The sequence below is a fragment of the Schistocerca gregaria genome, chromosome 10 (genome assembly GCF_023897955.1).
Source record: "Schistocerca gregaria isolate iqSchGreg1 chromosome 10, iqSchGreg1.2, whole genome shotgun sequence".
Lineage (NCBI taxonomy): Eukaryota > Metazoa > Arthropoda > Insecta > Orthoptera > Acrididae > Schistocerca > Schistocerca gregaria.
This window is the reverse complement of record NC_064929.1, coordinates 190,041,083-190,067,247: the sequence shown is the minus strand read 5'-3', so window position 1 is coordinate 190,067,247 and position 26,165 is coordinate 190,041,083. Positions and strand designations below refer to the sequence as shown.

Genomic DNA, 26,165 nt, shown 5'->3' with positions numbered 1-26,165 from the left:
CATCCAGATTACTGTCCGCCACATTTTACTCCATTGTCTTTTATTCTCTGACCAGAGGGCGGTGGTTTCCTTGCCACAGGATTTGCCCTCTATTTTGCAAGACGACGCAATATGGTTTTGTGTCCTGTGCAGTTTGTTGCCTTGGATTTTGCGGAGAGGGTTCCAATGTGCTCCTTGGTGACTGGCTCACTCAGGTTTTAGGTAAGAGGTCTGTCAGCAACGATTACCTCCTTGTTTCCCTTTGATTTCTGTTCTCTTTTCCTTGTGTTTCCTTTCCTTTTTTAGTGCGTTCCCTCTCCTCTTGTTTTGCCTCCGAGGATTTGGAACTGCGTCAGGTCTGTGTCTTTTAGCCCTTCTCCTTGTTCGCTGTTCGTCTTAGTCCCTTCACTGCATGTGTTCCTGTTTATGTTTTGGGCGCTGATGACCACGCTGTTTAGCACCCGTAAACCTCAAACACACACACACACACACACACACACACACACACACACACACACACACACAGTACTGTGTTGGCATTTTTCGACAGGTCAGTGTCATTTGCAGATGACACGTGCCTGTGAAGTGTTTGCTTGATGTGGATGTTCACCCGTGGCCAGTAAGATCCCAAGATCAGTCCTCAATAGACACACACAAAAAATTATTTTGTTAAAGCTATATATTTTCAGAGTGTTCATAACATAACCTTAACCCTTCAAAATACTCTCCATTACGACAAATATACTTTTCCCATTGATACTTCCAATGTTTGAGACGTTTTTTGTAGTCATCTTTACAAATGGCCTACAGCTCCTAGTTTTTTTCTTGACTTCATCAGTGTTGTCAGATCAGTCTCCTTTCATGTCCCTTTTCATGTGTGAAAATAATAAAAAGTCACACTGAATCATTTCAGGTGAGAAAGGTGCATAGGGCAGAGCAACTGTGCCATTTTTAGCCAAAAACTAACAGAGATGGCTGTGTGTGCAGGTGCATTGTTGTGATGGAAAAACCATTCTCCCATCCACCACAAATCTGGTTTTTTTTTTCTTACAAATACCGGTGTGCAATCTTCTTAAAACTTTCAAATGAAAGGTGACTGACCTGGGGAAACAAACTCTGAAAGAACTTTTCCCTTGGCATCAAAAAAGCAAATTAGCATTGTTGTGATATTTAATTTGACTTGGTGACATTTTTTTTTGGATGGGGTGATGATGACATCTTGATTTGGCTCGACTGTTGCTTTGTTTTTGTGTCATTCCTTTTGACTGTCAGTCAGAGACCAAGTAACAAAGTTGGCAGCAACCCTTTTCATTCCTAAACCTTCCATTAAAATTTGCTGAACCAAGCTCACAAATAACCCACTGTTCTCTGACATTTGTGCAGTTGTATGTCAATGGTCTGTGAGTACAACCTCTCGAACTTTTTCAATATTTTCATCAATTTGGGCAGTCTATAGACATCTGGAATGAGGTTTGTCATTAATTGACATGTCACCACGTTTAAATCGAGAAAACCTGTTTTCAACATTAAAATAGTTTCAGCAGGATTTTTAATGAGTAGAAAACAAAATTTCACAGCTGCACATTGTTCATGTGAGAACAGAACAGGCCAGGTCGACAACACAGGTGGCACTGAAGTGGCAATGAGTTGCACTTCTCATTCCAAGTGACAGAAATGTGTACTACCTAAGCTCTGCCTACGGTAGTGTTATCTTGTTTTTTACCCCCCCCCCCCCCCCCCCTCCTCCCGCCTATGTGTAGGAGCAGCTCAGATATCAACTCCACACCAGTATCAGTATCCCGGATTTTGAGGGCCAGTTATGACGGCTATGGTTCAGCTTGCCTCAGGAGAGGATACAGTGGCCATGTGACACCCTTCTGAACAGAAACAGTGTGTTCATCCTGGGGAGAGAGGGTGCAACATCATATTGATATGTGGACTCATACTGTTAAGGTATCTGTAAATTTGACTTGATTTTGTGATCACACACCAGACATCCTCTCGACCCGTGAAGTTTCATTTTGTTTCTGCCTCCCTTTGTGGGTGCATAGCTTTCTTGGCTGTGTACATGCTCTGCAAAACAGTGAAGTACATGACAGGTGGTATTTGTTATGACACCATATATTAGAATTTCTTCAAGTTCCAATTGTGTGTGTAGTGCAGGAAGAATGATTCCTTAAATACAGTAGCACTCCAATTATCTGCATGACTTGGGGCGGGATCCCATCCATATAATCAAATACTCAGATAATTGAATACATCATGAAACCATGTCGTTTCTTTACAAGAAAACTACATTTGTGTATATGTACTACTGTAATATTAATTTAATGACTACAAACCAATGTTGTTTAGATTTTGTACAGTGTTGTACAATACAAAATCAGTTCTTGAACCTATTGATTGGAGTCAGTTGTTTCGCCACCTTCAGTCGTTTTTGTGCAGCTGAGTATTGCATCTGTTTGATGCTGAGCAGCTGCATACGGTCAAACCGGGCTGCTGCTCCATCCGTGTTAGCTCTGTGACAAGAAACTCAAAACACCTCACCAGCTGGCAGTCCCTTACCTGGTTCAGCGACATTGTCATCCTCCTGGCCATCAGTTTCTTCTCTTACACTTCGAATGATTGCATAGTCACTGAGGATCTGGAATCCCAGGTCTAAAGAATCACAGGTAAGCCACTCACCTGTACCTTGTGCAGCACAATTGGAACATCCAGGAACTTGCGAAAGGACCCTTTGCGTGTCCTCAAGTGATATTTTGTCCTCTACTGCTTCTCTTTCTTCCTCTTATTTTTCTTGCTTCTTCATTTTGTCTTTTTATGTACCTCATATCTGGTTTAAAAGCCTTTCAGTTGGTTGAAATGTGTTTCAATTTATTCAGAGCTCTTTTTAATGTATTATCTTCACCAGATTTCATGTTTCTGCCATCATACATCATGTAAGATCGGGAGGACGACGGTTCAATCCCGCATCCGGCCATCCTGGTTTAGGTTTTCCGTGATTTCCCTAAATCGCTCCAGGCAAATGCTGTGATGGTTCCTTTCAAAGGGCATGGCCGACTTCCTTCCCCATCCTTCCCTAATCTGATGAGATCGATGATCTCACTGTTTGGTCTCTTCCCCCAAAACAACCCAACCCATCATGTGAGAGCACACTTTTAAATTCAGCTTTTGGTGATGAGCCACAATGGCTTCTTCATTTCCACCTTCTGTCAAAGGCTTCCTCAACACTTGTTTCCATAATGGTTCATAGTTTTGATAACTGATTGGTCTGTTAGCTGTAGCAAACTCCTTACATTTGGTGGCAGAAGAGTGTTTAGGTACATCCAGCTTCTCTACCAAGAAGGCTTTCTATTGGGGGGTGGGTGCATTGTGCAGAGTCAACATCACTTTACACCCTTCTTTTCCTATGGCTTTTTGGTATTCTTTTGCTTCAGGCATGAAAATTGAATCTTACCATTCATGAAACAAAATACCAGTCATTCAGGCCTGTGGTTGATTCGTATAAAAGTTGGGTTTTTTTAAAAACATTTTTGGAAGCGAGGATTTTTTATTTATTTTCCTATCAACAGAAGGGACATTTTGTGGTTTCCTGTAGAATGAGTACAGTTCAGCATGGCAACACAATCTTTACCAACTTTATGGCAAGGAGTGCTTGTTTTCCTTTTACAAGCTAAAGTTGTTTCATGCAAAGCCATTCAGATGAGGAGTGTCTCATCTGTGTTGTAGAAAAATGCAGTTTATAAGATTCTGCTTCACTTTTGAATTGTTCAGTAAAGTTTTCTGCTGCTTTTGGGTCTGCTGATAGTTCTTCACCACTTAAATCGAACTCATGAGTACCATGCCTTGTCTTGAAATTCTATAGCATCATTACTCGGCTAAAAATTTTGCTTTTCTGCAGACAGCTGACCCTGAAATAGGGTTTCACAATTGTCACTGCTGCAAAAACCACTTTAATACCCATACAAGCTCTTTGTTTTCTGCTGTTTTTGTTGTTTTTCTAGACAAACTGCCATCTTTAAACTCAAGAGGGGACACAGTGTTTAAAATAGAGGACTTTTTTTTATGAAATTGTTGATGTTTCCATGCTATACAGCTCAGCTAACTGCGTACCACTGTGCCTTTGTCTAATTGTTCAAGGGCTTCTATTTGGCGTTTTCTTTTAGAAAACATATGCTGCACACTAAATAAAAAAACACCCACAAAAAAAAAGAATATATCCACACAAACCGCAAGACAGAATGTATAGTGCACAAAATCAGTGTACTGTGGTCATGACACAGACTGGTGTAGGTCGCACAGAATGACTGGCACCACATACACAACAATGTGCATACTCTATTAATTATTAACTGGAATATATTGTCTTTTAAAACATTAGCTGCAGATTGATTTTAGAGTGACAGAAATATATTATGTCTAGTGTACTGTAATTACTACCAAACAGAACCAACAGCTTTAATAATAAAGTGCAAATTTCTTTTTACTCAAAGTGACCCAGATAATTGGTGGTTGAGATAGGTGGAGTTAGGGTAATTTGAATTCTGCTGTACGTCTGTCGACACTGCAGATTGCAGATAGTCGTATCTTGTTTTCACAGTCCATATGGGAAAACTTAATACTGGTTCTTGGAACCTTGTATGTTAGCTTTTGTGGGATAATTGGCATCTATGGTCACCATCTCTCAGTTCAAGATTTTCAACATATCTGTGAGACTCCTGTTAGTTAAACAAGGTGGTGACTACTCATGCCATCCCCCCCCCCCCCCCCCCCCCCCCAATTCATTTTTGTGATACAGCAACATCAATAAGAAAAACAGATTGCAAACGACAACAGAAGCTTTACTTATACATATTGCCTTTTTGAGGCATTTTCAGAATATCTACATGGGAAAAAATGAATAGAAACAGTATAGAGGTATGGTCCTGTCTAGCAACAGAAGGTGGCAAAAAATCAAAATGGAAATAAAAATTAAGAGGGTGTGTATGTTAGTGAAAGTGTTTTTATGCATGATTTTGTGCACGAACTGACCTCTCGATTATGTTCCACAAGTGATGGATGGGATATCTGTTGGATGATCTGGGTGGCCAAATCATTCATTTTAATTGTCTAGAACGTTCTTCAAATTAACCATGAACAATTATGGTCTGTTGACATGGGGCATTGTCATCCATGAAAACTTCATCATTGTTTGGGAACATGAAGTCCATGAATGGACGTAGATGGTCTCCAAGTAGCCGAACATAACCATTTACAGTTAATGATTGGTTCTTTTGGACCAGAAGACCCAGCTCTTTCTATGTAAACACAACCCATGTCATTATGGGACCACCACCAGCTCCCATAGTGCCGTGCTTACAACTTTGTCCATGGCTTCATGGGGTCTATGTCACACTTAGACCCTACTATCAGCTCTTACCAGTTGGAATCATGACTCATTTGACCAGACCACAGGCTGCCATAGCTCATTAAAGACACATTTTGCCACACTGTCCTAATGGTTACGTTAGTTATATGTCCCACATTGATTGCTGTGGTCATTTCATGCAGTGTTGTGTATCTGTTAACACTGACAATTCTATACAAATGCCTCTGCTCTAGGTCCTTACATAAAGGCCGTTGGCCGCTGTTTTGTGTGTGGTGGGAGATAATGCCTGTAATTTGGTATTCACAGCACACTCTTGACACTGTAGATCTCATAATATTTAAGTCCATAATGATTTCCAAAATGGAATGTCCCAAGCATCTAGCTCCAACTACCATTCTGCATTCAAGGTCTAATAAGCCTAGTTGTGCAGCCATATTTTCATGTGCATCGCTTGAGTACAAATTACAACCCTGCCAAAGCAGTCAGTGCCCTCTTATACTGTGTGTATGTGATACTACCACCACCACCTGTATATGTTCATATTGCAGTCCATTGACTTTTGTCACCTCAGTGTACTTTCACCATTTATTCTAAATCTCTGTTTCATTTCATTGGTTTTACTTACCATTACATGTTTCACTTTATTCATATTTATTGTGCTTGAGACACTGAACTTTATCTGCTGCATCAGCAGCTTCCTGTCTGCCAGTTTTACGTATCGTGCACATATGTCGTTATGTATTCACGACTTCTACTCCCTTATCATCAAAAGAAAATCTTGAGTAAAAATTATTATCTCCAGATATTGAATAATAAAATAAACGAAAAGAATCTGTTTTGCAATATTTATGTTTTGAGATTATAAGTGTGGCCCTATGTCAACATTGCTGCATGCTTTGCCAAAGGTAAGAATTGTCAGCCTTTGTACAGTTCCACTATGAATTAGCTTTTCATTGCCAGATTTGGCCCACATTTAAAAAAAATAATATTTTTTACTTTTCCATTCTGGGTGCATACAAAAATTTTGGCTTTTAATGACCCGCATTCCCAAACTCCCTTCATTCTGGGTTTTTTAATATAGTACTTAAAATTTTTTTAGCGTCTTTTTCTGATAGGTAGGACTATACCCTAATCTGTTTCTGTTTATTTTTTTCCCTTACAGTAATTCTGAAGATGCCTCAGAAAGGCAAAACTCGCAAATAAAGCTTCTGCCATGATTTGCAACCTAGACTGTTTTTCTTGCTGCAGATATATGTCATCCTTCGTTCAGTACATTCAGTACCTCCAGTTAGTCCAATCCAGTACAGGTACCACACACTCGAGCAATATTCTAACATGGGACGCACAGGTGAGCAGGAAGCAGTCTCCTTCGTAGACTGGATGCATTTTCTCTTAAGTCTGACACCCTTACACAAGACTGATGTTACGTCGTCATATGGGAGCGAATACTGGGATAGTTATTTTTCAAATGTCATGACCAATTTCTTGTCCCAACCTTTCTCAATCTTAACTCGTGCTTCATCTGAAGCGGCTTTGCTACTGAGGAGAGATTAAACACCAATTTCTCATTCTGTTTCAGGCTGCAGCAACATGCTGAGTTTTGTGTGGCAGTTCTACGTGAACAACTTTGCCCATGCAGCAGTGAAGGACTACATCCTGAACGTCCTTCATGGAGGTCTGCTCACACTGTCCTGGGACCGCTTCTGGCCGGGACTCAATGACCTGGAGCTGATGCTCAAGGTGGGTCCCACTCCACACTCTGTGACTGAGATTCCACCAGCGTGCTGTTATTTCTCCTGTGTGCATTCCCCTTTGAACAACGCTGAAAGCTTTAACCAGTGCCCAATTCTCAACTAATAATTGTGGATCATCTTTTAAGTTTGAAAAAAAAATTGTTTGATACAAAGCATTTTGACTATATTATGAAAAGGATAGTTGCTACTCACCATATAGCAGAGATGTTGGATTGCAGATAGGGAGAACAACAGACTGTCAAACAAAGCTTTTGGCCAAACAGGTCTTCATCAGAGGAGACAACATACTCATACTCACATTTGTGCAAACGTAACTTGCAAAGACCTGGTTGGCCGGAAGCTTTGTTTGACAATCTTTTGTTGTGCCTATCTGTGACTCAGCATCTCTGCTATGTGATAAGTAACAACTATCTTTTTCATAATACTGTCAGTATCCCATCCTGGATTTTCCAATGTTTGTAGAAAACATTTTATTATTTCTAAAAATATTTACCGTATTTACTCAAATCTAAGTCACACTTTTTTTTTCCGGTTTTTGTAATCCAAAAAACAGCCTGCGGCTTAGAATCGTGTGCAAAGTAAGCGGAAGTTCTGAAAAATGTTGGTAGGTGCTGCCACAACTAACTTTTGATGTCGAATATATGTAGTGCTATAAAGGCATGCTTTGCAGGCACAAAGATAAATACTGGCACCAAAACCTCTGCATCAGTAACAAAAAAAAAAAAAAAAAAAAAAAAAAAAAATAAAATAAAATAAAAATCGAAGACGAGCTTTTTTCTCTGCCCTGAGTTTTTCATACGTTATCCAACGATGTAAATACAAATTCCGTATTGTTCATCTTCGAACGTAGCAGCATTTCAATGTACAACGAAAACCCGACTGGCAAGACTGTTTGGGATGTTTGTCAATATGGCCAACTCTACATTCTGTATTTTTTCCTATCTGTGAGAAAAGATGGTTGCTAATAGGAACTTTTATAAATTGTGAATGACATGCAGTATTCTTGTCACCATAAGAATAATACGAATATAAACATTTTGCCTTCTTGCTATTTCATTTAAATCGTGTCTGCCTACTAAACCACAAAACTAGAGTGAGACAACAGCAAACGCGGAAGAATATACGTATCGTGTCATGTTTATATTCGTATTATTCTTATGCCTAATACTGATACAGTCAGAAATGAAGCACAGCAATTGACTAGATTTTTAAATCTAGGATGACTCTAATTTTTGTGCTGAATGTAATGTACTAAAGAGGCACTTGCAAAGATTTTCAAACGGAATTTTTTTTCGCTAAACTCTCATTCAGAACATCTTCTATCATACACAATCTATTATTTGGTTCTTGTTCATCATTATCAAAGAAAACAGCAGTGTAAGTAACAACAAATATCAGTCTCTTGCCATTGTTTCACTAATGAGACGATTCCTCTCTCTCTCTCTCTCTCTCTCTCTCTCTCTCTCTCTCTCTCTCTCTTTTTAATTGTAAGCGGCGATAGCGCGCACAAAAGCAAGCCATGCCGCGAGTGGCGACATGCTATAAACACGCACTGTCAGAATGCAACAAACAATGCATGACACAGTACAGTAATGCATTTTCAGCTTAGAGTGACGTAAACACCTATAACAAAGAAAACTGTGCTTATCAGATGAAAGAAAAATAAGCAATCAATTCAAAACAGACAAAGCACATGAAAAAGGAAGGGTACCCGTATAAATACGGACAGAGCACCTGGCGCATAGCAATGGCTACCTGGTAAAGCTTAACTGCTAAGCTTATGACTCGAACCAAACTACTGTAACTGCATCGTCATTCATTCGACCTAAATTGTGTCTCATATTACAATGGACCAACTTTGTTTTGATTTGGAGATGCGGCCTAAAACTTTTCTCTCTCCTTGAATTTCAACTCAAATTTCAGGTGTGGCTTAGATTCGGGAAATTTTTTTTCCTTGATTTCGAGTCTCATTTTTCATGTGTGTCTTAGATTCGGGTAAATACGGTATAGACCTCTGTGTGTGTTCTAACCAATTTTGGAAACATTGTTTTGGTATTATTCAGCACCTTATTGAGGTGATGAGAATCATGGTCTACACATTTTTTGTTTCACATTGGGGAATGTAAAGAAGTCTTTAGACAACAAATTGGGTAAATTCAGGCAGTGAGATGTTAGTTTAATTAATCTGGAAACCATAGGGTACCAGTGGTACAAAGTGACCATTGAACATTCAGATGTAAAGGAGGACAACTGTCAACTGCAGAAATCCATAATTTATTGCAGGTGTCGATTTTGACTATAACGTAGTCATCATCAGGGCATTACCAGAAGAGTCATGTTACCACAGATATGTCAGTGGTAACTGATGCTAGTATTTACCTGGCTGGTTGTTGCCATGTAAATACTAACACCAGTTGCCACAAATTTATACTCTGACATGTCTGTGCCTATATGACTCTTACAGTAATGCAGTGATGACGAATTGTGTTGTAGCCAAAATCTGTGTCTTTAGGTAATTACAGATTTTTGCGACTAATTCCTGTTCTTATTTGCATTTGTTCATGTGATGGTTTTCAAATATTATCTATACACTTGGATCACCTCCCAAACACCTGAAGTTATTGTTAATATTGTCTACAGGTATGCAGACAACATTTTGTTGTTGCTGTACTTTTAGTTCATGAAGAGTTTATTTTAATTCTGTCAGAGTTGCATACATATATTTGGTGACTAGTTTTGAACTGACTGGCTCATTCTCACTGAAAGTGCCTGATCTTATTGAGAACCATCTAATGTTGACAATATGTGCACCTTAGAGTGTAGTGAATAAATGTCACAATGTACATATGATCACTGCACAAGACATAATCAGTCAGTTTGATTAGGTCATAATATACATATGGTCACTATAGAAATCAGAATCAAACAGTGTGATTCTGACTTGGTATAGTGAGCATATGTATGTTGTGACATTTATCCACCATCACTGTGTGTTACATGTATTGTTGAGTAGACACATTCAGTGTACCCTCAGTGGGCCAAGCTTGAAAATGAACCAGTTGATTCAAAACTAGTCACCACAATATATGTACTGCAAGTGTGACAGATTTGCAGTGAAGTCGTCTTTGTCTGCAAGATGAACAATATGCAAGATGAACAGCAAGTGTCTCAACACATTTTCCTGCAGCATGTCTGTAATTACTTCTACTTTTATTAATAACTCTCCATCTGAGATGATATGGAGCATCCTGCCTACCAAAATCCTCTGTCGAGTCACAAACTTTGGTCGATGCTGCGTACCATCAAGCTTTCCATAATAAGCACCAGTGTAGTGATGGGTCAAAAGCTTTTTGAGAGTTAGTGCTGAGTTTGATTCCTAGCCAGTCCAGAGATTTTCTTCGCTCAGGGACTGTGCGTTTGTGTCCTAATCATTTTATCTCATTTTGAAATGATGTGCAACTCACCGAAGTGGCATCAAAATAGAAAGATTCACACCAGGTGTACATACGATCATTTCCATTTCTACTGCCTTGCTGCATGGCTTTGAGGATGTCATGTGAGGAAAATGTGAGTTGGTTTTCCTATGGGTGATGTTTTCAGTATCCTAGCTGGTTGGCATGAAGGAGGTCATTCTGTCAGAGTTAATTCCCTGTATTTTGGCCTTTATAGGAAAGAGCACACAATCAGGGCTGTAATACACTCCTGTTGTGCGTATATGCAGATCCTCTTTCACACTGGCCAGGAATGACTGTATTTTCGGTAGTGAACCGTAATGCCTCTCTGTGCTACGGTTGCACCGTGGATGGAGGCACTGTGCTCAGTAATAACGATAAATCAGTGCTCCCTCTCCCTCTCTCCTAGTGTGTGGTGGGGGCGGGGAGGGGGGGGGGCAGCAGCATGCACATACTGAAATGCAACTGTGATGGTTTTTTTTTGGGTGTGGCATCAGAGTTTCATTTCCTATGTGCAATTTGTAAGCCTTTGATGTTACATAATAGTAGATTTATTTCTCTCAGTTACCTTTCTTGAAGCTTGCTGAGGTGGCCCTGCTAGTCAGTTCCACCCAATGTTTTACAATAGCTTTCACTGTTTTCACTGGACTTAGTCTGCTTGTGCTTGGATGGATGCAGAGAGGGTGTTAATTGTCTTCCAAGCTACTTGAATGATGTAAACGAGTGAACTTTAAACCTTCTGCATTCGCACTTTCTCTTACAAAAACAATCCTACAAAGTATGTCTACATAAGTCAGTTTGACAGTCTGTTGTTATGGAATCCATTGTAGCCATAAGATTTCTTTCTTTTTCTCTTTGTCTTCTAAACACCTTCCAAGCATGCGAAGATACAGCTCGTGGAAACGCTGACATAACATTCTGACCTGTGGATATGATGGGTTAAGATGTTCTCCCATCTGCATGTATCGTAATAATATCTACTACAGTGTAGTGTCCTGACATGTAATTACTGCTAAATGTCACAGACATCCTGAGTTGTCATAGAAGCCTGGAAGTGGTACATATCATTTCATAAAAATATCAGGCCCCACTTCAGTGGCTCCCTCCCTCCCCTTCCTCTGTTTTATGTACTGTAAGAGCAAGTCCAGAAATTAAAAATACTGAAATGTTTAAAAATCAAAAAGGCAAAATATTTATGAAACCTTCACAAATTCACAGATATACATCTGTTTGGTCCATTGCTTGAAGGAAATCTCATTGTCAGTAGAAAACTTTTTCCACTCATAAACAGCTTCAGAGAGGTGAAAAAAGGAATATCTGAAGATTCCAGATTATGGCTGTGAGCTGGGTGGTCAGTGGCATCCCAATCAAATGATTCCAAGACTTGCTGTGTAGGATTGCCTACTTTAAGACATGCATTGTCGTGCAACAAGTACACTCCCTTTGGTAATAGTCCTCTTCCTTTGCAGTTTATTTTGGGGTTTTGCATTACCATACAGCATTAATTGTTTCTCCCTGGTGCAAAAATTTAGTGAGGAGAATGCCTTTACGGTCTCAAAAGACTGAGACCGTGAGTATTTGGGCCAAAACAGTTCCAAAACCAACTGTTTCATTAATGAGCCCATGCGGAAGATATCTTGAGATTTCTGAAAATACTGCATAATCTCATCCGAAGCCTATCTGTAGTCATCACAAATTGTTTCTCATATGTTGTTCACTATGTCAACTGTTGTGGTTGGCAGGAGAGCCCACCGTGTTACTAAAGGAGGCCAAAATGCGCGCGTTTTAGCTCACGCAGGCTGGCGTGAGGTCTGGAACATGACAAGGGAATTAGAGTTGAGAAAAACGGATGTAGCTGGTGGAATACTTAACTTTAATCCATTAATGATGAACGTCACTCTTGACGTTACATATTTCACAATATAAATAGTACTGATAATGGCGCCTTGCTAGGTCGTAGCAAACAACGTAGCTGAAGGCAATGCTAACTATCGTCTCGGCAAATGAGAGCGTATTTTGTCAGTGAACCATCGTTAGCAAAGTTGGTTGTACAACTGGGGCAAGTGCTAGGAAGTCTCTCTAGACCTGCCGTGTGGCGGCGCTTGGTCTGCAATCACTGATAGTGGCGACACGCAGGTCCGTAAACAGTTTTGATTTTGCTAAATATCTGGATCAGCACATTTCCTCTAGCAAGAAGCTACTGTATTATTCTCCTGACCTTGCAGCTGGCAGGATTTGGATTGGAGACATTCTTTTCAATATCTGACTGAGACAAACGAGTGTGTGTTCTGCTGCCAAAACCTTGTCCTTGAATGCAGTACTGCCTGTTTTACTGAAAACCAGTTTCTTTGAGCATTAGAGGTTCAGTACTCATTGTTTCTGGACTTTCCTCATATGCCAGACAAAATATATTCTAACAGTTTGATCATTAACAAAGTCAACACTGCTATCTCTCCTTCTCTACTGTGTAGGTGAACTGGCGATTTTTTAGCAAATTTAAGGGATAATTACACAACAGTGAAGCAGCTTAGAGGCACACATCTAACATCATTTTAAACCCTAAACTTCATAAATTAGGATATAAGTTTGCATCAGTACTGGTGTATTAGTGTTGCCAAGAACATGAGAGAACTGCCAGCCTGAATAAAGTTTTACTTTTGCTCACAAAGATTTCAAGTAGTGATAAAAACAAAATAATGACCCCTCAAGTGCACATGTATTTCATATTTTATGGCAAAAAATGATTACATATAATTTTGCTTCCAAATGGTAGCCTTAAAAACACCATGGTACACAAAGCCCAACATTATAGTCTTTGTTCCACCACATGCTTTCTTTCCATATTTCCTTGCCGGCCTCTTACTTTTCTCTGTTACAGCAAACTTTACAGTAGCACATGGTGTTTACTTTGTTGACAGTGGGTAGTACATTTCCTGAGAAACAACCAAACTTTCTGTCTACACTTAATGGTTGATGTTGGTTCCACACCTGAGTGTCTGCTCCTGCAGCTACCAAGTTCATGCTAACTTGTTTTATAAATTCGGCTAGAGATGATTTTTGCTTGGTGACATCCTTGTAGAAAGCATTCTTCTGTCGCACCACATTTCAGAATCTCGTATTCTCTGCTTGTCTAAACTGTTTATTGTCAGTGTTTCAGTTCTACACGTGTCTACACTCCATATAAATACTTTCAGGAAAGCCTTTTTAACATTTAAATCTAAAATTGATGTTAACAAATTTCTCTTCTTAAGAAAAGCTTTTCTAGTCATTGTCAGTCTACATTTTGTATCCCCTCTACTTTGCAGCTCAAATGGCAAAAATCAACTACTACCTTAAATGTCTCGTTTCCTACTCTAATTCCTTCAGCATCACCTGATTGAATTCAGCTACATTCCATATCCTTGTTTTGCTTTTGGTGATGTTCATTTATATCCCACATTCAAGGTGCTATCCATTCCGTTCAGCTGCTCCTCCAAATCATTTGCTGTCTCTGACAGAATGACAATGTCGTTGACAAACCTGAATGTTTTTATTTCTTCTCCCTGTACTTTAATCCTTTCTCCAAATATTTTGTTGGCTTTCTTTACTGCTTGCTCAATTACAGATTGAGTAACATTGGGGATAGGCTGCAACCCTGTCTCACTCCCATCTCTTGACTCTTCCAGCTGCCGTCTGATTTTTGTACAGGTTGCAAATAGCCCTTTGCTCCCTGTATTTTACCTCTGGTACCCTCAGAATTTCAAAGAGTATGTTGCAGTTAACATTGTCAAAAGCTTTCTCTATGTCTGCAAATGCTAGGTAGATAGGTTTCCTTAACCCATTTTCCAAGAGGAGTCTTTGGGCAGTACGCCTCGCGTATTCCTACGTTTTTCGAGAATCCAAACTGATCTTCTACAAGGTTAGCTTCTACCAGTTTTTCTGTTCCATTGGAAATACCTTCAAACTTCAAGAGAAGAATGATGAGTTACAGGTATGAGACAAATGAAATGAGTATATCGGATTCTTCACTAATCAGCTCTACACACACACACACACACACACACACACACACACACACACACACACACACACACAGAGAACAAATTCAGCTGGACAAAATAATGGTATATTTGTGAAAACAGGTGGAAACAGCTGTGATCGAACTAATGCTCATGGAGCAGAGGCATGGTGGTGGTGCACATAAACAACATAAGCATCTGCCTGTAAAGAAACCTACTGATTGTTTCAGTGTACAAAACTCAATGTTTTTTTTTATAACTAGTCAAAATGTATGTGAAAAGAATGTATAATTTGTGTTTTTTTGGCATTTAACTCATATCGTTTTACTTTTTTAAGAATTTCTGTGTTATCTGAATTTTTGAAGATGTGAAAGATCTACAGTCCCACCTATTCTGAATGTACAAGGGTCCACTATATTTTGCTACCAGTTTTGGTCATTAAGTGATAATCCTCAGGCATAGAAACCATCATGCTTATGGGTAAATGAACATGATGATCGAAAATAACCATTCTGTATGTAGTTAGTTATTATGATTATAGTAGTAGTTGCCAGAACCTGCAATAGACTGGAAAAAATACTTTGGAAATTATGATATGTTAGTACAATTTCAGCCTCCCTTCTGATGAAAATTGGTACTTTCTAAATACGGGGACACATTTATTTACTTATTTTTGTTATGAAGAAGAAACTAATTACATCCGTGACATAATCTCAATTCTTACAAGATATGTGGTGTTGAGGAGTTATAAAAAGGAAATCAGGTTATTTAAATATAAAATGTTTTTATTTCCATAGCTACTAGTTTATACCATTTTATTTTCATTCAGCGTTGAAAATTCTGTCCTCAGGATTGCGGCTGTCAGCAGCAGTATGCATACCCATACCTTCACTTCTTCAATAATCTGCTCCCTTAGCTCTAGTAGAGTATGAGCGTGATGTTTGAACATCTTTTTCTTTCAGATATCTCAAAAGAAAGAAATCACAAATGCTCAAATCTGGTGACTGCACAGGTCACCCCACATCACTCCTCAGAGGGCATCCCTCAAAACATTAAATGAATTCCGGGCTATGTGAGCTGTAGCCCCATCCTGTTGGAACCACAAGTCTCCCAATCTCTTGTCAGCAACTATCTCAGCTGCAAAAATTTCTGAAACATTGAAACATAATGCCCGGAATTCACAGTCACGGTCATGCTTTCCAATTCAAAGAAGTATGGATCTGTCAAGCCAGATTGCGATAAGCCACACCACACCATTAGTTTAGGGAAATGTAACAGTCTTTTGTGAATAATTTGGGGTTTTTTTCCTGACTAATAATGAAAATTTTGTTTATCCACAATAAGAACTAAAGGGAAAATCTGCTTCATCACTAATGGACAAAGTTGCGTCCGAAGAGATCTGTATAAGAATCTGTTCACACAGATTTCGGTGGTTGGCGTTCAATTGTTGAACTGTGATTTTGAAGTGATGGAAATTCGAATCAAAAGGCAGAATCCTCCCCAAACTGTAGTCTGAAATTCCCAATGCAACAGAGTGCCTTTGAGCATAATGCCTTGGTGATTGCTCTACTGCTGCTTTCACCAGCTGCGCTTCTTTGGTGTCATTCAGGACCTGTTGTGCCATTAGTATCTTTTTGTAGTCTGCTACTAGTTTCCTTCAATTGATGAGCCCAGGACCAAATTGTGTTCAGATTAGGAGAGGAATTGTTGCACAGAATGTTGATCCTTCGCTGAGAAGCCCTTTGCGTTGCAATCACAGATCAGATGTTTTCAAAATACACATGCATGACCAAGCCCCGATGCGCTCCAATCCAAACCGTGTTGGCTACTGAAATAGAATCACCAACAGAACAAAGGGAGGCCACATGCAACTCCCTCCACCCACCACCCCCTGAGCAGTTATCCATCTAAACTGCGCATTTAATTCTGACGCTCGCTGTATTTAATTACAAATGGTATTGCTGAGGCTAGGAGAGACTGCAAGAGATGTAGAAGATCAGTTACATGAAATGTAAAGTGTTGTGAGAAGAAGCTATAAAATTAATATAAAATAAAGTAAAGCAGTGGTAATTGGGCGCTGTAACAGTAAGTTGGGCAGTGCTGAGGAAATTAGATTAGGAAATGTGACTCTGAAAGCAGTAGATGAGTTTCCTAGTTGGGCAGCAAAATACCCGACGATAACTGAAACAGAGAGGGTATAGAGAGCAGACTTGCAGTAGCAAGAAAAACATTTCAAGCAGAGAAATGTGTAAACATATAAAACTAATTTAACTGGTAGAAAACCTTTTCTGTAAGGCTGGAGTGTAGCCTTATATAAAAGCGAAACATGGGTTATAGACAGCATGCACAAAAGAACACACAAGTGCATTTTGAAGGACACATCCTGAGGCATTAAGAAATCCCAAATTTGGTAATGGAAAGAAGTGTGGTGAGGTACAAATTGTTCCATTGTTTTAACTTCTTTCACTGCATGGTGCCTGAGTCTAAACTAAAAAAGGTATCCCTCAGACACTAGAAACAACAGGGATTTTGGATGCAGGGATGGCTGAGAATTCTCACCAGCATCTAAGTTCTGCTCTAAATTGAAGACAGCTCTCACTAACTAAATGTTCACTATGATGCCTATGGAGCTACTGTTCATTACGATGCCCCTGGAGCAAATACTTTCTTACTGTTCTCTACAAAACATATCCAGTTGTGCCAGCATCAGAATCTCGTCGGCCAGTTGCAATAGTGTGTGTGAGTTCCAAGCAGTAATAATTTAATAAACATGCTAACAAAGCCCCTATTCTTACAGAGTCTTCTGTGGTTTAGCAGTAATGTACATTACTCCCTTGGAGTGGAGAGGAAGGCAAAAAGTCTCCCCTCAGTGTGTAACAGATTTCTAGTGATAGCCAATGAGAAGGTGTGCATGTACACATGCATGGGAACTCTCCCCTGCTACCAAAATAACTGCTATTAGCCAGTGAGGGATTTCATTACTAAATTTTGAGCAAAAATTCCATCTGGCTTCCTGTGAGGCAGACAGCTGGGTCCCATGCTAGCAGCATTGTTTTTTCTCCTGTTCTTCAGATCGTATCTTTGCTAAAAGGCATAGCTGTGACAGTGTCATTGCCCCCCTCCCCCCTCCCCTGTTCTACATCTACATCTACATCTACATCTACATCTACGTCTACATCCATACTCAACAAGCCACCTGACGGTGTGTCGCGGAGGGTACCTTGAGTACCTCTATCAGTTCTCCCTTATATTCCAGTCTCGTATTGTTTGTGGAAAGAAAGATTGTCAGTATGCCTCTATGTGGGCTCTAATCTCTCTGATTTTATCCTCGTGGTCTCTCTGCGAGATATACATAGAAGGGAGCAATATACTGCTTGACTCATCGGTGAAGGTATCTTCTCGAAACTTCAACAAAAGCCTGTACCGAGTTACTGGGCATCTCTCTTGGAGAGTCTTCCACTGGAATTTATCTGTCATCTCTGTAGTGCTATCGCGATTACTAAATGATCCTGTAATGAAGCACACTGCTTTCTGTTGGATCTTCTCTCTCTCTACTATCAACTCTATCTGGTACGGATCCCACACTGGTGACCAGAATTCAATCAGTGGATGAACAAGTGTACTGTAACCTACTTCCTTTGTTTTTGGACTGTATTTCCTTAGGATTCTTCCAATGAATCTCAGTCTGGCACCTGATTTACCAACATTTAATTTCATATGGTCATTCCATTTTAAATTACTCCTAATGCCTACTCCCACTCTGAGCGACTGTCGACACATTAAAGAAATACTGCGAGGTCCTCTTTCTGCACTGGGCTTGGAGATGATGATTTGGGACTTGCTCCTCAGAGAGGGCAATGACCAATTGCTGCACAAACTGTTGAAGAAGTTACTGTTGGCATGTCTGAGAATTCTGGACACAATGTATGATCATCAGGCTGTGCACCAGATGTGTTACGACAGCTGAACATTCCGTGATCCACCGTTCGAAAAATGCTACAAACAATTGTGAGGTGGTATCTCTAGTGTGGCTCCAGGCTGTTGTGGACACAGATGGTCACCATATTGAGCAACATTTGTAACCTAGAACATAAACATATGTTACCCTCCCACATGGAAATTAACATGTGCCTTTCTGTGGTTTATTCATTATTTCTCTCCTGCATATCCTTGCAAATGGTTCCACAAAGTTTCATTGTCCTATGATTATTCATATGTCATGGGGCACTCTCAGGTAGTGAAAGTGTGATTATGGTCACCCTTTGTAAAGGAAGGTGTTGAAATATGAGAAGTACTTCTAGGGACAAAGGTCCAGATATGGGTAGGCATCAGTGCTGCCAACTCGGTGATTAATTTTAGTGGGTTTTGATGTGACCAACAAAATTTTCCTTAAATGTTTCATTGCAGCAGAGCATTGCTTGTCAAAGTTTCATTGTTGTTATTTTTCTAGACGACAGTTGATTACAGCATCATTTTGTTTGTCAGTGTACTTGTCCTCTGCTAATAGTGAGAGGTGCGGTACTATTTTGTGTACCGTCCTCGAGTGGAGTGGAGTGGGGAGTAGCTGCACTTTGCAGCGGTTTGTAGTTTACTGATGTAGCTGCAGATGTAGACTATGTTTGTGTTTCTTGTGCCGTCAGGTGGTGGACCAGTACCTGCCAGACTGCCACCAGTTCCTGGGCGGCATGTTTGTCGAGGTGGCCTGGTGGTCCTGGGTGGGACACGTGCTGTCCACTTTCCCCCCAGCCCTCACAGCAAGGGCCCACGCGTGCCTCCTCCACCTGCTTGTCAAGCTCTCCTGTGAGCCATCTGTCAGACAGGTAGGTGACATTATGAAAAGTGACATCTTTAGTATCCATAGTTTAACATTTTTATGTGAACTGTGAAATTCATCTGTACCTGCACCATTTCCATGGCCAACATTATGGTGACCACCTCCATCATTAGCAACTTACTTCATCAAAATAGTGAAAAAATGTTACTTAGTGGTATGTATATTTAATGAGGGGCCCTGAAAGGCACAAGAGACATTTCACAACTAAAACTGTCTTTCACAACAAACTGAAACTACAGCTAGTGCAATCTTTCCCAAAGAAATACAGTTGGTGGTAAGTATTCTCCCTACAGCCCGTGAAAGGATTAACCCTTTTGTGAGTGCGTCCCCTTGCTTACTGAGCAGGTAGGCTAGCCATTACACCACCACAGCATTATAGCTTGCTTAGCTGCACAGACAGCACTAGTCCCTTGCCCCGCCCCCCTCCCCCCTCCTCCCCAGCACAAACTACAGTCCACATCTTCATCTTATTTTCCCCTTCTTAGCTCGTCACTGTTGCTGAGGCTCTCCAGTATTGGAATAGCACATCAGCATTGGACGTAATGGGGAAATCTTGCCTGTACCTCACTCACATGAAGGTGATTTACAGATCTGAAATAATTAAATTTTAGTCTCATTGTTTTCTATTATAATGATGGAAGCTGAAGAAATGAATTAAAATTTGTCCAGTGGCTGGGACTTGAACACAGATCTCCTTGCTTACTAGGCAAGTATGCTAACCATTACACTACCACAGCATTATGGCTAACATAGGTAATGGACAGCCCTACTCAAATGTCCTTGCTAACACAAATTTCACATCTTCAGCTTATTTTCCCCTTCTTAGATTGCTACTATTGCCGAGGCTCTCTGGTATTGGAATATCATTGGACATCCAATTCTGGGATGCTACTCCAATACTGGATAGCTTGACAATAGTGACAGCCAAAACCTTTATCAGAAAAGGAAACATGTACACATTGATTCACACAAACAAGCACATCTCATCACACATGACCGCCATCTCTGACAGCTTGGATCACAATGCAACTGCTGTCACGTGAACAAAAACAGGAGTCTGGAGGGGGCAGGGAAGGGGAAAGGACAGCAAAGCATGGGTAGCAAGAGAGAGCAGACCATGCTGTCCTTTCACCTTCCGTGCTTCCCCAGATTGCTGTTTTTTGTTCACGTGAAAGTTGCATTCTGGTCCGAGCTGCCAGAGATGGTGGGCATGTGTGTGTGTGTGTGTGTGTGAGGTGTGGTTGCTTGTGTGAATGAATGTGGTCGTGTGTTGCCAGATTTTAAACAATGCAAAATCTCCAAGACTGCCAGCGAAGCTCAAAACTTAGCATTGTCTTCATTGTGAGATGCTTGTAATAGATATTGTTGCATTACTTTGCAGACACACCTTGTATTCCTGATATTTGTGTGATCCGGTCTTAAGTCATTACTAAATAATGCCTGGATAAATGACTTTCTTTGCAGTCTACAAAGCTACTGCCCCTGCTCCTCGAGTCTCGGAGGTTTGCGTGGCATCTGCTTGACTCTACTGCCTTCGAGTCCATTGCCAACTGGTACGTCATGAGCTGTGATCCCCGCGTCATTCTGGCACCCGAGGATACTGATGACGATGACACAGGCCGTAGCATAGACATTGCAACACTTGGGTAAGTCAGCACTGGATAGTTTTGTTTATGGAAATGAGTGAATAATGACATTTTGTTGTTGTTGTTGTTGTTGTTGTTGTTGTGGTCTTCAGTCTGAAAAGTGTGTTGATGCAGCTTGCTGACTAGCCTATTCTGTACAAGTCTCTTTATCTCTGTTGAACTTCTTATAAATTTTGTAAAACCTGATATCATCAGGTTAGAAAGTCACAGTGATCTGTATTATTCATCTTAAATTTTAATGATCTGGATTGCAATATAATGTTCTTACAACTAGATGAAAGCAGTTTCAGTTGCCTAACAACCATTCTGAAATATATGTAAACAAATAGAAGCCTCCACATGTTAAAAATAGTACTAATTGACTATCGCAACCTACATCCACTTGAGTCTGCTTACTGATTCAAGCCTCGGATGCTACCTACAATTTTTAACCCATACACTTGGCCATTCCTTTGTGTCTTAGGAAGTGTTCTATCAATTAATCCTTTCTGTTAGTCAAGTTGTGCCATAAATTTCTTTTTTTTCCACAGTTCATTTCAGTACTTTCACATGTACCTATCTAATATGTGCATTCTTCTGCAGCACCACATTTTAAAAACTATTTTCTCCTTACTGTTTGCCGTACATGTTTTGCTTCCTCACAAGGCTTAATCCATATAAATACCATCAGGAAAATCTTCCTAACACTTAAATTTATGTTTGATGGCAACAAATTTTTCCTTTTCAGGGATACTTTCCTTGCTATACCCAGTCTGCATTTTATGCCCTCTCTGCTTTTGACATTCCAGTCACTTTGCCGCCCAAATAACTAATCTCATCTCTAAAGTGCAGTCAAATGAAAATAAGACAGATGGAAAAAGTAAGAAACAGTTGATTACATCAAAAGTAATCACCACACCTGTTAACACATGTATCCCGTTGTGAGACAAAATGGTCAGTACCTTAATGGAAAAACATTTGCAGCCGCCTATGGAACCATGATTGTACCCAGGCATGCCCCTCTTCATCCAAAGGAAATCCAGTGTCTTTCATTAGGGTTCCAAAAATTTGGAAGTCACATGGGAAGAGATCAGAATTATATGGAGGCTTACCAGCAAAACTTCTGCAGTTTAGTCACAACAACCTTGGTAACATGTTGTTCTGCAACAGAATAATACCATCTATCAGCACTTGTGGGCATTTGGAATTGGTGGTGCTCACTTCAGTCAAGGTTCGCTGGGAAGCTCTTGCACATCCTCCATAAAGTGCTGATCTTGTCTCACAATGGGATAAATGTGTTAACAGTTACGGGAATTAGTTTTCAAATAGCAAACAGTTTAATTACTTTTTTTCCATCTGTTTCAATTTCATTTGACTGCCCTATACTATGCTTAGTGATGCATTTCCCAATACAATTCTTCCAACATTGCAGCCATTTTAATGATATGTTTGTGTAACAGTGGTGGCTACATGAGGTAATAAATTCACACAAAAGGCAAATTCAGTACCATATTGAGCAAAACAGAAACCAGTACTCAGAGAAAAGACACACATAGATTGACCTACATGGTCACATTTATAACTTTTAGACAATAATTATACATATTTTCAGTCAATTTTCTTTTATTTCCATCTTATATTACTTCTAATTTAATAATTTATCACTTACCTTTAACATCCGCCCACATAAACATAAACTTATAGTATATTAAAAACAAAGATTCCAAGACTTACCAAGCAGGAAAGTGCCGGTAGACAGGCACAATAAAATAACACACAAACACATACACAAAATTTCTAGCTTTTGCAACCAACGGTGGCTTCTTCGGGAAAGAGGGAATGAGAAGGAAAGACGAAAGGATGTGGGTTTTAAGGGAGAGAGTAAGGAGTGATTCCAATCCCGGGAGCGGAAAGACTTACCTTAGGGGGAAAAAAGGATAGGTATATACTAGCGCGAGCGCGCACACACACACACACACACACACACACACACACATATATATATCCATCCATACATATGCAGACACAAGCAGACATATTTAAAGGCAAAGAGTTTGGGCAGAGATGTCAGTCAAGGTGGAAGTGCAGAGGCAAAGATGATGTTGAATGACAGGTGAGGTATGAGTGGCGGCAACTTGAAATTAGCGGAGATTGAGGCCTGGTGGATAACGAGAAGAGAGGATATATTGAAGGGCAAGTTCCCGTCTCCGGAGTTCGGATAGGTTGGTGTTGGTGGGAAGTATCCAGATAACCCGGACGGTGTAACACTGTGCCAAGATGTGCTGGCCGTGCACCAAGGCATGTTTAGCCACAGGGTGATTCTCATTACCAACAAACACTGTCTGCCTGTGTCCATTCATGCGAATGGACAATTTGTTGCTGGTCATTCCCACATAGAAAGCGTCACAGTGTAGGCAGGTCAGTTGGTAAATCACGTGGGTGCTTTCACACGTGGCTCTGCCTTTGATCATGTACACCTTCCGGGTTACAGGACTGGAGTAGGTGGTGGTGGGAGGGTGCATAGGACAGGTTTTACACCGGGGCTGGTTACAAGGGTAGGAGCCAGAGGGTAGGGAAGGTGGTTTGGGGATTTCATAGGGATGAACCAAGAGGTTTCGAAGGTTAGGTGGACAGCGGAAAGACACTCTTGGTGGAGTGGGGAGGATTTCATGAAGGATGGATCTTATTTGGGGGCAGGATTTTAGGAAGTTGTATCCCTGCTGGAGAGCCACATTCAGAGTCTGATCCAGTCCCGGAAAGTATCTTGTCACAAGTGGGGCACTTTTGGAGTTCTTCTGTGAGAGGTTCTGGGTTTGAGGAGATGAGGAAGTGGCTCTGGTTATTTACTTCTGTACCAGGTCGGGAGGGTAGTTGTGGGATGCGAAAGCTGTTTTCAGGTTGTTGGTGTAATGGTTCAGGGATTCAGGACTGGAGCAGATTCGTTTGCCACGAAGGCCTAGGCTGTAGGGAAGGGACCGTTTGATATGGAATGGGTGGCAGCTGTCATAATGGAGGTACTGTTGCTTGTTGGTGGGTTTGATGTGGACAGATGTGTGAAGCTGGCCATTGGACAGATGGAGGTCAATGTCAAGGAAAGTGGCATGGAATTTGGAATCAGACCAGGTGAATCTGATGGAACCAAAGGAGCTGAGATTGGAGAGGAAATTCTGCAGTTGTTCTTCACTGTGAGTCCAGATCATGAAGATGTCATCAATAAATCTGTACCAAACTTTGGGTTGGCAGGCTTGGGTAACCAAGAAGGCTTCCTCTAAGCGACCCATAAATAGGTTGGCATACGAGGGGGCCATCCTGGTACCCATGGCTGTTCCCTTTAATTGTTGGTATGTCTGGCCTTCAAAAGTGAAGAAGTTGTGGGTCAGGATGAAGCTGGCTAAGGTGATGAGGAAAGAGGTTTTAGGTAGGGTGGCAGGTGATCGGCGTGAAAGGAAGTGCTCCATTCCAGCGAGGCCCTGGACGTGCAGGATATTTGTGTATAGGGAAGTGGCATCAATGGTTACAAGGATGGTTTCCGGGGGTAACAGACTGGGTAAGGATTCCAGGCATTCGAGAAAGTGGTAGGTGTCTTTGATGAAGGATGGGAGGCTGCATGTAATGGGCTGAAGGTGTTGATCTACATAGGCAGAGATACGTTCTGTGGGGGCTTGGTAACCAGCTACAATGGGGTGGCCGGGATGTTTGGGTTTGTGAATTTTAGGAAGTAGGTAGAAGGTAGGAGTGCGAGGTATCAGTGGGGTCAGGAGTTTGATGGAGTCAGGTGAAAGGTTTTATAGGGGGCCTAAGGTTCTGAGAATTCCTTGAAGCTCCGGCTGGACATCAGGAATGGGATTACCTTGGCAAACTTTGTATGTAGAGTTGTTTGAAAGCTGACACAGTCCCTCAGCCACATACTCCCGATGATCAAGTACCACAGTCGTGGAACCCTTGTCAGCCGGAAGAATGATGGTGGATCAGTCAGCTTTCAGATTGGGAGTAGCATTAAGATTTTTCAAGAAAGATTGATAGGCAAGGCTCAAAGTGAGAAATTCCTGGAAGGTTTGGAGAGGGTGATTTTGAGGAAGAGGAGGTGGGTCCCACTGCGATGGAGGACGGAACTGTTCCAGGCAGGGTTCAATTTGGATAGTGTCTTGGGGAGTTGGATCATTAGGAGTGGGATCAGGATTATTTTTCTTCATGGCAAAGTGATATTTCCAGCAGAGACTATGAGTGTAGGACAGTAAATCTTTGACAAGGACAGTTTGGTTGAATCTGGTAGTGGGGCTGAAGGTAAGGCCTTTGGATAGGACAGAGGTTTCGGATTGGGAGAGAGGTTTGGAGGAAAGGTTAACTACTGAATTGGGGTGTTGTGGTTCCAGATTGTGTTGACTAGTTGGTTGCGAAAGCTAGAAATTTTGTGTGTGTGTTTGTCTGTTATTTTATTGTGCCTGTCTACCGGCGCTTTCCTGCTTGGTAAGTCTTGGAATCTTTGTTTTTAATATATTTTTCCCATGTGGAAGTTTCTTTCTATTTTATTTAAACTTTTAGTATAGTGTTTTTGTACAGCAAACATCGTTCTTGACAAAATTGTCATCTTTTGAAAAAAATTATAAGTTTTAAGAGACATGAACAACGAACTGCCTCCAAACATGCATATTATTGGTTGATACTATTAGTTTATCCAAGTACCTGATTGAATTTTCAGACGAAGAAAAATTCTCTGGAAAATAATGAAAATTGATAAATATCTATGCAAAACTCAAAGACTCAAGAGGGAAACTGCGTATATGAAATATGCATATATCAAACAATGGGAAGTCCTGGATGGAATATAGAGAAGAGTATGAAAGGGATTGATTGTTACTAATCATAAAGATGAGTTGAGTTGCAGACAGGCACAATGAAAAAACTGTCGCACGTGAGCTTTCGGCCAAAGCCTTGTCCAGAAAAGAAATGAAGGCACACACACACACACACACACACACACACACACACACACACACACACACACACGCACACACACACACGAGCAAGCAATATTGTTAATATACTTATTTATTGGATTGTACATTAGTTTTGTATATTGTGTTCTACAGTACTACTTGACATTGACAGTTATATTAAGATACTAATCAGCTAGAATGAGACAACAATCAGATCA

At 40.6% G+C, this 26,165-nt stretch overlaps 1 protein-coding gene across 3 annotated transcripts in view; it reads left to right on the top strand.

Annotated features, from left to right (window-relative positions):
• Positions 1 to 26,165, top strand: part of LOC126293652 (ectopic P granules protein 5 homolog) — a 393,414-nt gene that overhangs the window by 302,461 nt on the left and 64,788 nt on the right. For all 3 annotated transcript variants that reach the window (XM_049986936.1, XM_049986934.1, XM_049986935.1), the window contains 3 exons: positions 6,927 to 7,087; positions 19,192 to 19,371; positions 20,850 to 21,031. In XM_049986936.1, coding sequence (XP_049842893.1) covers positions 6,927 to 7,087; positions 19,192 to 19,371; positions 20,850 to 21,031 — 523 coding nt within the window. The remainder of the gene's footprint in view (positions 1 to 6,926; positions 7,088 to 19,191; positions 19,372 to 20,849; positions 21,032 to 26,165) is intronic.